This window comes from Cyanistes caeruleus, chromosome 3 (genome assembly GCF_971803275.1).
Source record: "Cyanistes caeruleus chromosome 3, bCyaCae1.hap1.1, whole genome shotgun sequence".
Classification (NCBI taxonomy): Eukaryota; Metazoa; Chordata; class Aves; order Passeriformes; family Paridae; genus Cyanistes; species Cyanistes caeruleus.
The window spans coordinates 60,961,999-60,975,496 of NC_141703.1; the positions used below are offsets into that span (position 1 = coordinate 60,961,999).

Genomic DNA, 13,498 nt, shown 5'->3' on the forward strand with positions numbered 1-13,498 from the left:
ACACGGGTTTTGATGATTTTTTTTTTTAAATATTCATAGCTAAAGTACAAAGCAAGCAAAGTGAGAATGAGATCTAAGGTGGAGCAACACAAAGCCTGTCATGTCTGTAAGATGTCACTTACTAGCAATACTAAAACGTTTTGCTTCAACCTGTAAACCATATGTGTATTACAATCAGGGGAATAAATAAGAGTGGTGTGTAGGGTTTCTTTGCTGCCATGCTTTCCATGTTCAAAGCACTTTACAAGGAAGAACTAAATTCTCTTGACAGCTTGCATCAGAAAATCAGCATCCCAAACTCATTGGGAACCTGAGGAAACAATGACTTACCCAATGTCTACAGTAAAATTAGGATCAGAGGGAAGGTATGAAAGTAGATATTTCCACCTTTCATTTCAGCTCTCAGCTGACCCAGTCCTGACAGATGAATACAGGGCTGGTGATTTGCACAACATTGTATGAGCCATACTGGCAGCAGCACTGTGATAGTGTTCCTGGAAGGACAATTAGTCCAAATAGGTGATGACATAGGTGTGTCACTCAGGCCATTTATCTGCCTGAAAAGAAAATCGTCTGGAGTTTTTCATTACTGATTTTCACAGTGCTGACTGTCTCTTCCTGGGCAGAATACAAATGCTGAGATATCGTCACCTCTCCCTTCAGACACTTCTCTGACTCAGAAACTGAGAAAACATGATTTTTACTCTCAAGCCAGTTGTTGAAGTCAGGAAATGATTCAAGAACACTCAGATATGGAAGAATCTTTTTAGTGACTAGGTGGGATTCACATCCAGGCTTATGTCCTGGAGAACAGTGGATGAGTGTGGGGTGAGACCAGCCTGCACTGACATGAACAGAGGCTGGCATTTCAAAAGCACAAATGTGTTTGGCATGGTAGAAAGTGGCAGCAGATGCTTTTGGCTTTATCAAATAAACATTTGGGACTATAGCATGCTTTTTACTAGAAATCTGCCCCCCCCCGCCCCCCCCCCCCAATTATTTTGACTTCAGACACTTTACCAGGTCTTCTAAACCAAAAGCAAAGGACGGAAAGGGCTGACATTTAGTGCAGGTACATGCCACTATCTAATAGAAAGGAGGCTGGTGTGGGGTCTTCAGGGTCCTTCTTGCAAAATCTTCATGGCAGCAGATCATACCTTGCTCTTCCCCCTGGCTTTCAGCCTGTCACTGGATGGTCACCTCTTGCACCCCAGCACGGAGCATGCAGAATATTATATGAGTGTGTCTGGGACCACACACTCCTTCCCACTGCATCCTTTCTAGAACCAGACAATCTCCAAGAAGAAGGACAGCAAAGTCAGCTGAGCAGCCTGGAATAAAGTGTGCAGGTAGGATGGGGGAAAAAGCTTGGGTTCCAATTAATATTTGATTATTTGTACAGTGAAACATCTCTGAGAAATTGAATAGTCTGAAGCCGTGGACAAAACACTCAGCTGGCAAGTTCTAAACCTTCTTACAGAGCAGGAATTACTTGTCTCTTGGCAGATATTGGAACACACTCAGCATTATTTCTGCCTTTGTAATCTTGTGAATGACACCTCAGTCGTTTTGAGAGCCCAGCTCAGAAATCAGTGTAGCTGCTATTAAAAATTCTGCTATTAGCTCTTGAAGCATTTCCAGTTCTGAGGTGTGTGTAAACATATCTGATGATATTCACTAAATTTGACCCAAATGTATTGCCACTCAAATTCATAATTTTCAGAAAAAAAATGACTTGGCAGAAGAACTTAGCAAAACTTTGAGGAAAATACTGCATAAGAAAAGCAAAGGTACACTCCCTACCAAGTTAGTTCTCTGTGGTTCTGGATCAAGCAGCTGCACTTCTCTCTATTCATTCAGTTTCTAGTCAGTTCTTAGATCCTAAAATGTTCATCAAAGATCACTTTTGGTGGTCCATAGCCCCAGTTCTGCAGAAGTTCAGACTGGACATTTCCTGAGAAGTCTCTGCTCTGGGTAGCACCCTTAAATTTTCATCTAATGGCAGGCCAAACACAAAGAGCCCATGATAAAATATTTTCTCTTTTGAGGACATTTTTCTGTTTTCCTGTACATGATAGTGGAGTTCAAATAAAGAAGGATACTCCCTGGGGAGTTGCCTGAGTAACCTGTGATGTGTTTTTGTTGTCTAAGATTAAATATAAGCAAGGGAACAATCACAGAGAAGGATTTTATACCCGAGTTTATAGTTTTCATATAACAGCAAAGCTGAACTATGCCCCCAAGTTCCTAAAGCAAAAGCAGTCACCTTGAGGGTGATGTCAACTTGGTAATTTTCACTGAAAAAGAAATTAAATGCTATATTTATTATTCAAGAACCTTGATTAAAAAAAAAAAATACACTTCTGAAAGATGTAGCAAATAAGAAAGACTTCATTAGAAATGTAAAGACATGGAAGTGGAAACAGCTGCTACAAATAATACCTAAACCTGCAATGTGTGAATCCCTTATATATTCTATTTTCTTCTTAGTAGGTTTCAGCTATAGTCTGCTCTTAAACTTACAGTCAAAAAGAATTTCATGTTGTCCTTGGAAAATAACTTCAACTCTCACAGCGCATACAAGGAAGTGATTTGTGAATGTATCAATATCAGTTCAACAGACAGAATTGAAAGATTCAGAATCAAAAGCAAAATTTGTTTTAAGAGGGTGTGATGGAGAAAGAATCTGTCCAAACTGTCCTCAGTTATGAGCATCAAAGGGAGATCAGGAAGTCTGGGTTCAGGAAAGGGCATGGGAGCTGAACTAGCAGAAAGGTCATTTCCATGAGAAATAACCCAGCAGAGCAATGCTGAGAAAAGTCAAAGCCAGTCTTGAGGGAAAGGAGCGCAGAAGTGAGCTGTGCAAGGAGGGTGTGCAGGAGCTCCCAGCCCCTGGAGGGTCGGGGGCAGGTGGCTGCTTCTGGGGCAAGGTCACTGCCAGTGGTCACATCAGCCCCAGTCCCTTGTCCCTGGCTGTGCATCCATCACCTCTGGACACCCCAGGAGCAGCGAGACCTCAGACCGGGCTGCTTCACCAGGCTCTGGAGAGAGGGAACACCGCTGGCCTCGCTGAGAAGGTGAGCATGTGCTGGGTGTGTCACATTGTGCTTCTAAACTGCCCAGCCTGTCTTGGTTTGGTGTGGTTTCCCCACAGCTGGCTGCCTTGCCCATCCACCCAGCTGCCCAGCATTTCCTGGGATTATTCAGAGATGACAGAAAAACATTTGATGGGAGGCGTTGGAAACTTAAAGTATCTCTCTAAACCTTGGGTCAATATATCTCTGGCAGTGCAAAAGAGCTGACAGAGCCACTGTCAAGTTTAATTGTCCCCTAGATAATGTCCTTCAAAGTCATATCTATTATACATTTCTGTTTGTCCTGAAAATGTGCAATCTAAACACTTTATCTGTAAGTGACTTTAAGAACTGTAGCTGCTTGTCCATGATAGGCACGTGGGTCTGGGCTTCTGATGCTGGATGTGTTCTGCATCTTCCCTGGATAATTAGGGGTCTAATTATTAAAAATTAAATAAATTAAATATTAAAAATTACCTCTGTGGCTGATTTGCTCTCTTCCCCTTCATGCCTCACCATGCCCCCAATTTGGGACTTTTAGGGGAAAAAAATGGGACTGGGCACCCAAATGGAATGGAATGTGTTGGAAAGGCTGCAGGGTTTAAGAGAGGGAGCAATGCACGGCTCTGGACATAGTGTAAGTGGAAAAGAAATGTCCAAAACAGAGTTTTTGGGGAATACCTTTTTAGCAGAAGCATGATATTATGAAAACACAAGTCTGACGTGAGATAAAGCAGCAGATGAATGTGGAAGACAGCCCTGAAATCCAGAGAGTAAACAGGTTGCAATAAAATCAAATGTTACTGCAAACAGACATATCTCCTAAGTTAAATAATTTTCATTCCTTCTTCTCTTAAATGAAGGAATTTTGGATTTTAAATGAAGTACTACTTTCATGAGTGTTTGGACAACCTTGGGAAGGGGATGCAGGATGCATCTGTGGATGTTGGCTCTCAATTTGGAGAAGCCTGAACATGCAGTGTTGTTTGGTGGAAATGACAGGGAAAGGGACAGCAAGAGGTTTTGAAAAGGAGAGGGCAACAATAGCACAGGGGGTGCACAGTGTGATGGCAGAGCTGGAGGATATGAGGGGCTTGTGCGTTGTGATCACTCTCTGCTTAGTGCTTGGGGTAAAGATATGAGGGCAAGATTCAGGAAGGTAAAACTCACCTCACAGACAGAAAGGCAGAACTGGGCTTTCCAAGGGACAGCAGGGAAGCTGGGAGGCCTCAGCAGGGGGAGGAGAATACACCTGAGTGAAATTTGGCAAGTAACTGCTTTATTTTTTCTTTTTAGCTAGAAAAAGTCACATTTGTCCTGTTAGAAACTCTGTGCAGAAAGCCAGAGGATTCCAACAATTTGGTTATAAAAAATAGTTCAACCTCTGATCAAATAACTTCATCATGAAAATCACATAAGTTAAATTTTGGTTAAAGCTGCAGAAAACAAGGGGTTTTTTTGCGCAAAACAAAAATTTTTGATTGTCTGATTGGTCTTTTTTTTTTTTTTCTATGTAAAAAACTGAAATCCTTCATTTTCCCCAGTTCACTTATGGTTAGGTAATTTAAGCTGCAATATTTTGGGTAAGGGAAAGGAGGGGAGACTGTTCAACAGATAAGTCTGAGGTTTCTGTGTCTGAAATGAGAAGCATTAGAGGCTTGGCCCTGCAGTATGGATTTTAGAGATGAGTTTTCTGATGATGTGAAAAAGAGGCAGATGGACTGTAGGAAAAAGATAAGCAATCACTATTGCAGGGCTAGAAAGCAAGAAAAATAACAGAGCTATCAAAAGATATAAAGAGGAAGACTGATGGGAGAAATGAGAATGAAAGGTGGAGAATTATCTATGGGTTGTGACAGTTTTTGGACCATGGTGATGGGAACTTGTCAAAAAAATGCGCAAAGAGCAACAAAGCTGTCTTGGTTGTGATGTCCCAAAGCTTTGGTTTGGAGTTTCAAATGATCTGTGCATATTGTGGATTTTAAGATCAAAAAGCAAAACTGTCACTGCATTTTTGTGGCATCCTGTTAACACAGGCTACTCAGCATCAGCAAGAGAAACCTGCTTTCAAGGCCAGATTTTTATATGAACCTTTAAAAATGCTTTATTCTGAAAATTTTGTTTCAGCCTCATAACAATTTTTAATGTGTTTGTGCATCAGTCATTTGGGAGCAGGCTATTCTGAGGCAGAAAATATTCTCTCATTTTAGTCCACTACAGGTCTGTAAAGATGAGGTAGAGAGATAAAGGGAAAGTCCAGGTTTTTATAAGAAAGCTTTTAATGCTGCCATTGTGCCGCTTTATCTACCAATGCCAGTTTTCTCAGCTTTTATTAGCTAGGTGTCTGGTGGATTCCTTACCTTTCAGCACCAAAGGGGCAACATGGTTACCTGTGAGAACTGATATATTTGCTTGTTCCTGTCATTAATGTAGTTTAATTCTGATTTGGAATTTTGGCAGTAAATCTACGCATTTGTGTTCCCTGTTCTTTCAGCCCTAATCAAGCTTCTCCAGCCCCACTGTGCCACCTCCTCCCTGACAGTGGTCAGTAGCCTCTTGCAGAAGCCCTGGAAGAAGCCTTTTCCCACCTTCCCCCTATTTGCTAAAGAAGGGCCATGTCTGGCTTTGACCAGAGGAACCAGAGCAGGCAGCACACAGAGCCTGAGACAGGATACATCACCCCTGGGGTGAAGCCAAGGGGCGAGATATTCGTCTTTATTGATGGGAAATGGGTGAATGACACCTGCTGCCAGCCACCCTGTCCTTCCCACCAGAGACTCTTTAGCAAGAAGGCACAGAATGAGTGGAGCATCTGGGAGGAGAATAGAGCACTCTGGCAGGAAAACCAAGTCCTCTGGATCAAAAACAGGATGCTCTGGGAAGAAAACAAGGCCTTACAGTATCTCCAGTCACAGAACAAATCTGTCCAGGTAATTTACTCTGATGCTCTTCAGCAATGTCTCAAGAGCAAAAATAAGCCATTTCCACTCTTCCAAGAGAGAAGCACAGGCTTTCAGTTCAGCCTGGACAACAAAGCTCTCCAGTCAGTCCAGAAAAAGAATAAATTATTTGAGGATTTCCAGCAGGAGAATAAAGCACTCCCTGTTACCTGGAAGGGCCAAAAGGCCATCACAGTCTATGAAGAGAGTGAAGATGCCAGCTCAGACCTTCAGAAGAACACTGACACCACTGCAGCTGTGGAAAAAGGTAACCCCAGCCCAGTCCCCCAGCAGGAACATGAAAGTAGAAGGAAGAACACTACTCCAACTCAGAATAAGATTGAGTCTGCCCCAAGTATGCTGGGAGAGCATGAAATCCTCCGAGTTCTTCAGGACCTGTGTGAGCTCCTCCACACCTTCCTAAAAATGAACCATCCTTCTGGGGAGAAACAGTCTTGTCACAATGTCTGTGATGTGAGCAGATCCTTCCAAGAAGATTACCATAAACTGAAGCTGCAGCTGAAAGCTGTGAAAAACACTGTGTCAGACATTATAGCTCAAATGGATATGCTGGAAAAGGAGATCATTGCCATCACTTCCCCAGTGTATGAAGAAGCAGGGCAAAAGCATCAGCTTGGACATGTGTGAAGCTTGGGGCTAAGAACTGCTAGCTCAGTTGACAGAAAGCTTCCCTCCTTTCTTCAGGAGCCTAATAAAATCCCAGTAGAGCCTGAAGACATCTGGGGAACCTTGGTTCTTTCTGAAACTTTCTTGCACTACTTAGAAATATTTCACCTCCTGGTTAGATGGTGTAGGTGACTGTAATGAATTTGCCTAGCCTCAGGAATAATGTTTTTCAGCATTTTTTTTCAAAGTTTCTTACAGTAAAGTCTAGGTTTTCAGAAGGCTATTGCTTGAGGATCTTAACTCTGATTACAGCGTGCCAGCTTGTAGTCCAAGGACATACTCACAGTCTCTGCTAAAAAAGCGTGGATTAATAAAGGAGGATGACTGCTCCCAGGCATTATGGTGGGGGCCACAGGAAGAAATGGAGCTGGCAGCAGGACTTCTCCTGCACAAAGCAGTGAGGTCGCTCTTGATTTCTTGGCTAGTCAGATAAAGCAGGCTTTTAGCTGCCCCAGAGTAAGAAAGTAGGTTGCCAAAAGCAGCATTTTGGTGGCTGTTCCATGGCTTAACCCAGTGTTTAAAAGGGCATCTACTCACACTATAATGGACAAGTCAATCTCCAATGATCTGCTGACACAGAAATGAGAGCCTTTTGATCTGCTCAGGTTTGAAATTCTGGTCTAGTCTCAGTTGTGTGGCCAGAGTGGCTGGAAATACATTTCCTCTGTCCTGGACAGTCTGGATGCAGTGCACTTTGTCACAATCTTTCAGGCAGAATATGGGAGCCTTTAAGTAATCTGACAAGACAGATGCAGTGAGACTTCTGCAGAGCAATTGTAGGAGCATTACTGTAAAGCAAAGGAGAGGTTACAGTGAGGTTTATCTGTTTCAACAGGACCCCAAAAGCAGGTTTTCACTCTAGTTTAAAAATCTCTAAGTGATTTGGCACTGAATTACCTAAAGCATGAACTATCTTTCACCTTGTATTTCATTCAGACAAGACCATGCCAAGTACTAGTGATGACTGTTTACTTCAGAGGCTTAAAACAACAGGTATTTTCTTTTGCTGATTTGGTTTTGGGGTGCTGAGGCCAATCTCTCATGCATGAAGTTAAATGGCTGGCTCTCAGTGGTGTTGGTAGGGCTGCATCTGTAAAGATCAGAAGAAGAGGAGAAGAAGAGGAGAGATGTTCATTAATAGGTGGATGTGCAGACAGCAAGTTGCTTCTGCTTAATGACTGGGTCACAGCTATTAATAGATAAATACCTCAGCACTGTGCTGGAGAACATTTTTTGTGCCTTCAGACAGGTTGCTTTTCTCTTTGCCATCTCCATCACCAGGTTTGAACACATGGTTTGGTAAGAGAGAGAAACTGGACTATGGAGACCCTAATGAAGAGGTTCAGAGGAAGGTAACAGTAGTAAAAAGCTCTGATCATGTGTTCATATCTTAACAAACTAATTTGTGTCCCATTAGAAGAAATGAACTGCTCTTTTGCCAGTGGTCAGAATACTGACTCCTGCCATGTCCCTCTACATGGGCAAAAAAGACATTTGGGAGTGTAACTTTCTACCAGGTGTTTGGGAGGAGTCATCTCATCTAATGTCAGGTGTCCATCCAGGCAGGACATCCAGATCTCAGCTAGTCTCCCTGGGGTTCCTTTCTGTCCTGTAGGAAGGAATGGGCATGTTCAGGCTCTGATTAATCTGCCTCCTATTAGACTAAAAGTAGGCTCTGTCACCAGCTGGAGTCCCTTGTTTCTCTCTGTTGCCTCTATAATTAATTCAAGGACAATTAACTCCAACATAGACATTTGGTTTGGAGCTCTCTGAGTGAGAAAGTTGGCAGTTCCAAGCAGAGGAGATGTTTCATCTAATGGTGAAGTGGCACAGGCTTGGGAGTGTGTCCCAGTCCCTGGCTTAGCTTTCCGTGAGATGCCTTCATTAAGCAGCTGATTCAGATCTCTCTATTGTGTAGAGAAATTATTACTTTGTGAATAAAATTGAGTTAGTTTGGGCAGAGCTTAAATATCATGCAGACACATGTAGGATCCTGAGGGGAGCACACTACTTCTCCTGAATACTAATGATGTTTTTGGAAGGAATTAGGTTTTGTGAGTCCTTTGCTCTCTGATCACTTCTTTGGATCTTCGATCATCATGGTTATAAAAAGGTCTATACCTGGTATATGTTTTTGGCATCTTTCACAGAGAAGTTGAATTTCCCATCCCTTCAAGTCTGTCAAGTGAGATGACATTGTCCCTAAAAGATTGCCCAGCACTTAATCTTGCAGAGGACTCCATGCTGTTCAAACTCTCTGTCCTGTCTTAGGGCAAATTTTGGAGGAAACCTCCAAAGGCGTCCCTCTAGAAAACAAATTCAAGCAACCCCTCCCCACACCAGTTCAGGAGACATAAATGTCCTTTGAGAAAAGTGGAAAAACCTGTTTATTTAACAAGCAAAGTACTCATGATCATGATAAAATTAATAATATTAAACAATGGAATTGTTTAATTCACTGCTCTGAAAAGATGGCAGATTCAGAGAGAGAGAGTCCTTGCCGTGGGGTGTAGTTCAGCTCACTCAGTCTATCGTCAGTCCCTCTTGAACTGGAAAATGCCGCGTCCTGAGCCCCGGTGGGCCACAGGTGTGAGCTCCTGGTGTTTGTTTCAGTCCAGTGCAGGACTGAACAGTTCCAAGGAAAACCACAGTCCAGGGAACTTCTCTGCCTCAACTGGCTAAAAAACTAACTAAAAGCAGAGAGCTCTCTCTCACTGTTCGTGCTGCAGACGGCACAGTCCAGAGAAGGAATGTGGAGGAGCAAGTGCTGCTTCTGCAAACAAACTGTGGCTTCTTCTCCCCCCTCTTTGCTCTCAGAACCAGTCTTAAATGTGCAGAACTTAAATGCAGCATAACAGAACAGACAACTGGGGATACAAGCATCATAAAGTCACCCCAGGACATTCTCATAATCCCAGAAGGTACAAAATCTCCAGTCTGGGCTTCAGTGACAACAGTGGAGGATCATTTCTCGTGCTGCTGGAAAGGCAGATGATCACGAGTATTACTTGACTTGTTAATGCTAAGGGCACAGACAGTGAGATCTGTCCGAGTGGACTGCAGAGTGCCACAGGACTGCATGGGGAGAGCCCTAAGCAGGGCCCACTTTCTGCATTGTTCCATGTCCCCAGTCAGTGCCGCTTTCCAGCTCAGTGGGAGCCAACCTACAGGTCTCCATCTCTAGAACGTGTGCTGGTGAGAATGGTTGGACTGACAGCTTTTGTACAGTTCCAGGTACAAATGGAAGAAAGCAGGCATTCACAGGAAGATCTTATTAATTATCATAAAATTTAAGCAGGTTTGGGAAAAAATGGACTAAGTTTAATACATTTTTCTAGTCTGCTCAGTGGTTTACAAGTCCCTGGAAATTGGTAGCTTTTCTGGCTTGGAATGGATGGATGTCATTCTTATAGTGCATAATTTACCTTTTGCAGGATGACAAACTTTCTGTTTCTCTCCTTATTGTTGCTGATTAGGTCCTTATTTTTTACTACTCATTTATCAGTACTATTTTTGGAAGACTGGATTTTTGGCAAGATCACCAGCAGCTTCTTACTTCCCTGTAAGTTTGATGATTGCCTCTAGCTGGGCTCTGTAGAAATGCTGACTTTCCTGTTCTCATTTCTTACTGGACAGTCTAATATATCTGGGTTTGTACTATCTTCACAGAATACCCACCATGGCCTTTTGTGCTCATCTCAGCAGCACCACTATATCTTCTCATCCCTAAATTGCAATTTTGAAATTTTTTTCAAAGTGTTATGAGCTTCCTTGAGCCCTGGTTTGCTCCTGTTAACTGCTGAAGATAATTTTCCCAGAATTTTGCTTGTGATTTCATGAAGTTGAGGACATACTACAAAAGCAGTTGTGCTGGCCAAAAGCCATGCCTTCCAGGGTGGTGCAGACTGTTTGTTGCTGCTCTCAGCAGCCCAGTTTGTTCTTCCCCAGCCAGTTCCCAGCCAATTCCAGTTTAGCTCAGAATTAGACATAACTGTACATTTAAATGCAGGATATAGTGGAAGTCTTTCACCCAGTCTTTGTGCTGAACTAGTCATTGTCTTTTTTTGACATCCAATTTGAGCATAGACTACTCAAAATATTCCTGCAGTGAAATGAAAAGATATGGGGGAGTAATTCCTCAGATAAGTTTCATAAAGGAATTCTTTCTTCCAGTGGCTGTTGGCTGGCTTTAAAGCAGAAAGCTTTAAAACTCTACCACATCTTCCAAAGCAGTATTCATCTCACCTAGGTGGAAACACTTAAATGAAATCAGTAACTGTGACCCATGGCCACCCGAGGTCACTTCTGCAGTTGTGGAGGTAGGAAGGATTGCCAGAGGGTACAGGTCTTTCCCTGCTGACTGCAGAGAGCCTGGAGGGGCCAAGATTAGGTGGGGAGAGTTGAGTCCTGGAGATGGCCACATCGCTTGATGAATGGCTGACAGAGAGCTTTGGATGGACCTAAGGAAAAAAAAAAGTGAGTTTACGACAATAAGGGGCAGGCAACTTAGGAGGAGCACTGGGATGTTGTGTTGTGATACAGGGAGAAAATTAAAAGGGTCAAATTCCAAATCAAACTTAATGTGCTTACTGTTGTAAAAAATGTTTCGATCAATTTGTCAGCAAGAAAAGGAAAACTAAGGAGCATCTTGACCCTTAAGTGGATGTGGGAGGAAACATTGTGACAAAGGATGAAGAAAAGACTTCAGCTACTCAATGCTCTCTTTGCCTCAGGCTTTCACAGTAAGATCAGCTGTTCTCTGGGCACCCAGCCCTCTGAGGTGGAAGACAGGAGCAGGGAGCAGAATGAAGCCTCCATTGTCCGAGGGTGGACGGTCAGTGCCTCATCACTTAGACACACACAGGCGTATGAGGCCGATTGGGATCCACCCAAGGATACTGAGGGACCTGGTGGAAGTGCTCATCAAGGCACTCCCCATCATTCCCCAGCAGTCCTGGCTAACTGTGAGTCAACTCTCCAACCTCCAGTCAATTGGAAGGAGAGCCAAACAGGGAAACTACAGGCCTGCCAACCTGACCTCGGTACTGGAAAATATTATGGAGCAGATCCTCTTGCATGTCATCACATGACACATCCAGAACAACCAGGGGTCTGGCCCAGCCAGGACAGGCTTGTGAAAAGCATGTCCTGCTTGACCAGCCTGATCTCCTTCTGTGACAAGGTGACCTGCCTAACAGCTGAGGGAAAGGCTGCTGTCTGTGTTGACTTTAGTAAAGCCTTTGGCACAGTTTTTCCCAGCATTCGCCTTGAGAAACTGGCTGTTCACAGCTTGGATGGGTGCTAGGTTATAAACTGGTTGGGTGGCCAGGCCCAGAGAGTTGTGGTGAAAGAGGTACCTCCAGTTGGTGGCCAGTCACTAGTGATGTCCCCAGGGCTCAGAGCTGGGGCAGGTCCTGGTTAATATCTACTGATGATCTGGGTGAGGAGACAGAGTGCACCCTCTGTCAGTTTGCAGATGATATCGAGTTGAGAGGGGGTGTTGATCTGCTGGAAGGCAGGAAGGCTCTGCAGAAGGATCTCAACAGGCTGCATCAGTGGGCTGAGGCCGGTTGTGTGAGGTTCAACAAGGAAAAATTCTGGGTCCTACACCTGGGTCAGAACAACCCCATGCAGCCCTACAGCCATTCACACAGCCTCAGAGTTAGGGATTAGCAAGTTTTTGGCATTACATCTGAGACTTCTGTCCTGTGCCTCTTGAAGCCTGTGCCAAAACTCCAGCTGAGCTGAGCATCATCAGGACAGAGGGTTATATATAGGTCGCACAAATAGCGTGAGCAAATCTCTCATAATCTGTTGCAAGTACATACCTTTTGGTTTTTCAGACTTCCTGTGCTTCTGATTTTATAGATCTTTTTAATGCTTTTGGTGCAAAAGGTAAAAATCACAAAACTTTCAAATTATCAGAAAAATATAATTGGCCGAAATATTTTCTGAATGTAAATTGAACATCTTCCTTTTGATTGTGGGCTATGCCAAAGCTTTAACATACATCTTTGATCTTATAGCAGTGTCTGGAGAAATTATGAGATTCTAATATGGAATAATAGATTCTCATCAAGACTTCTAGCTTCAGGAAATTGTTTAATCTCCATTCTCAGTGGCTGTTTCTTTGATGCAGCTGTGACTGAAGGGTCCCAAGTGCTGGAAAAACAGCTCACCAGCTCAGAACAAAGCTGATTATGTAAATTATGCATTAAGATTCAGTTTCAATTTAATTTTATTCTGTAAATAAATATCCCATTAACATCCATCTGTTAAAAGTCAGGTAAAACATTTTCAAAACCTCCATTGCTATGGCAGATGTGACTGTACCATAAATAGCAATGGTGTGGTGGTATGAGGATGTCAAAGTATAAACTGTGAAGCACGTTTTAAAAAGTAATGAAGGTGCTAATATTTAATTATTAAAAAAGAGACCGTGTCTGATTGAGACAGACGGGGCTTCCATTTCTGTTGTTCTGTTTGCATTATGCAAAATGCTTTCTCTGATCACCATCTCCAAGACCACTAATAATTACAGCTCATTAATTCACTTAAAACACAAAACCATTTCAGCTGATGAAGGTCATTACTGAATTATGTCCAAGCATTTTGCTTAATATATTTTTATTTCAACAGCTTACTTGAGAGCAGTCATTTTCCCTTGGTCTAGCTGGTACTTCACTGACAACGCTGTTAATAGATTGTAGTGATCAGGAGCAGAATGATGAACCCTGTCAGGTTCCTAAATTAGTCTTCAAAGAGTATGAGAAGGTTCAAGTGCTCTTAACCCATAGC

At 43.0% G+C, this 13,498-nt stretch overlaps 1 protein-coding gene across 4 annotated transcripts in view; it reads left to right on the top strand.

Annotated features, from left to right (window-relative positions):
- The window catches only part of CBY2 (chibby family member 2), a 24,641-nt gene extending 11,484 nt beyond the window's left edge, over nucleotides 1–13,157 (top strand). The window contains exons 2-4 of one of the 4 annotated variants that reach the window (XM_086881242.1): nucleotides 1,182–1,349; nucleotides 2,494–3,077; nucleotides 5,569–13,157. In XM_086881242.1, coding sequence (XP_086737368.1) covers nucleotides 5,690–6,661 — 972 coding nt within the window. In that variant the 5' untranslated portion in view covers nucleotides 1,182–1,349; nucleotides 2,494–3,077; nucleotides 5,569–5,689 and the 3' untranslated portion in view covers nucleotides 6,662–13,157. Of the gene's footprint in view, nucleotides 1–1,004; nucleotides 1,350–2,490; nucleotides 3,078–5,568 lie in introns of those variants that run through there. The other 3 variants (XM_086881241.1, XM_023931799.2, XM_086881243.1) reach the window with 3 other exon arrangements.
- Nucleotides 13,158–13,498: the final 341 nt, after the last annotated feature.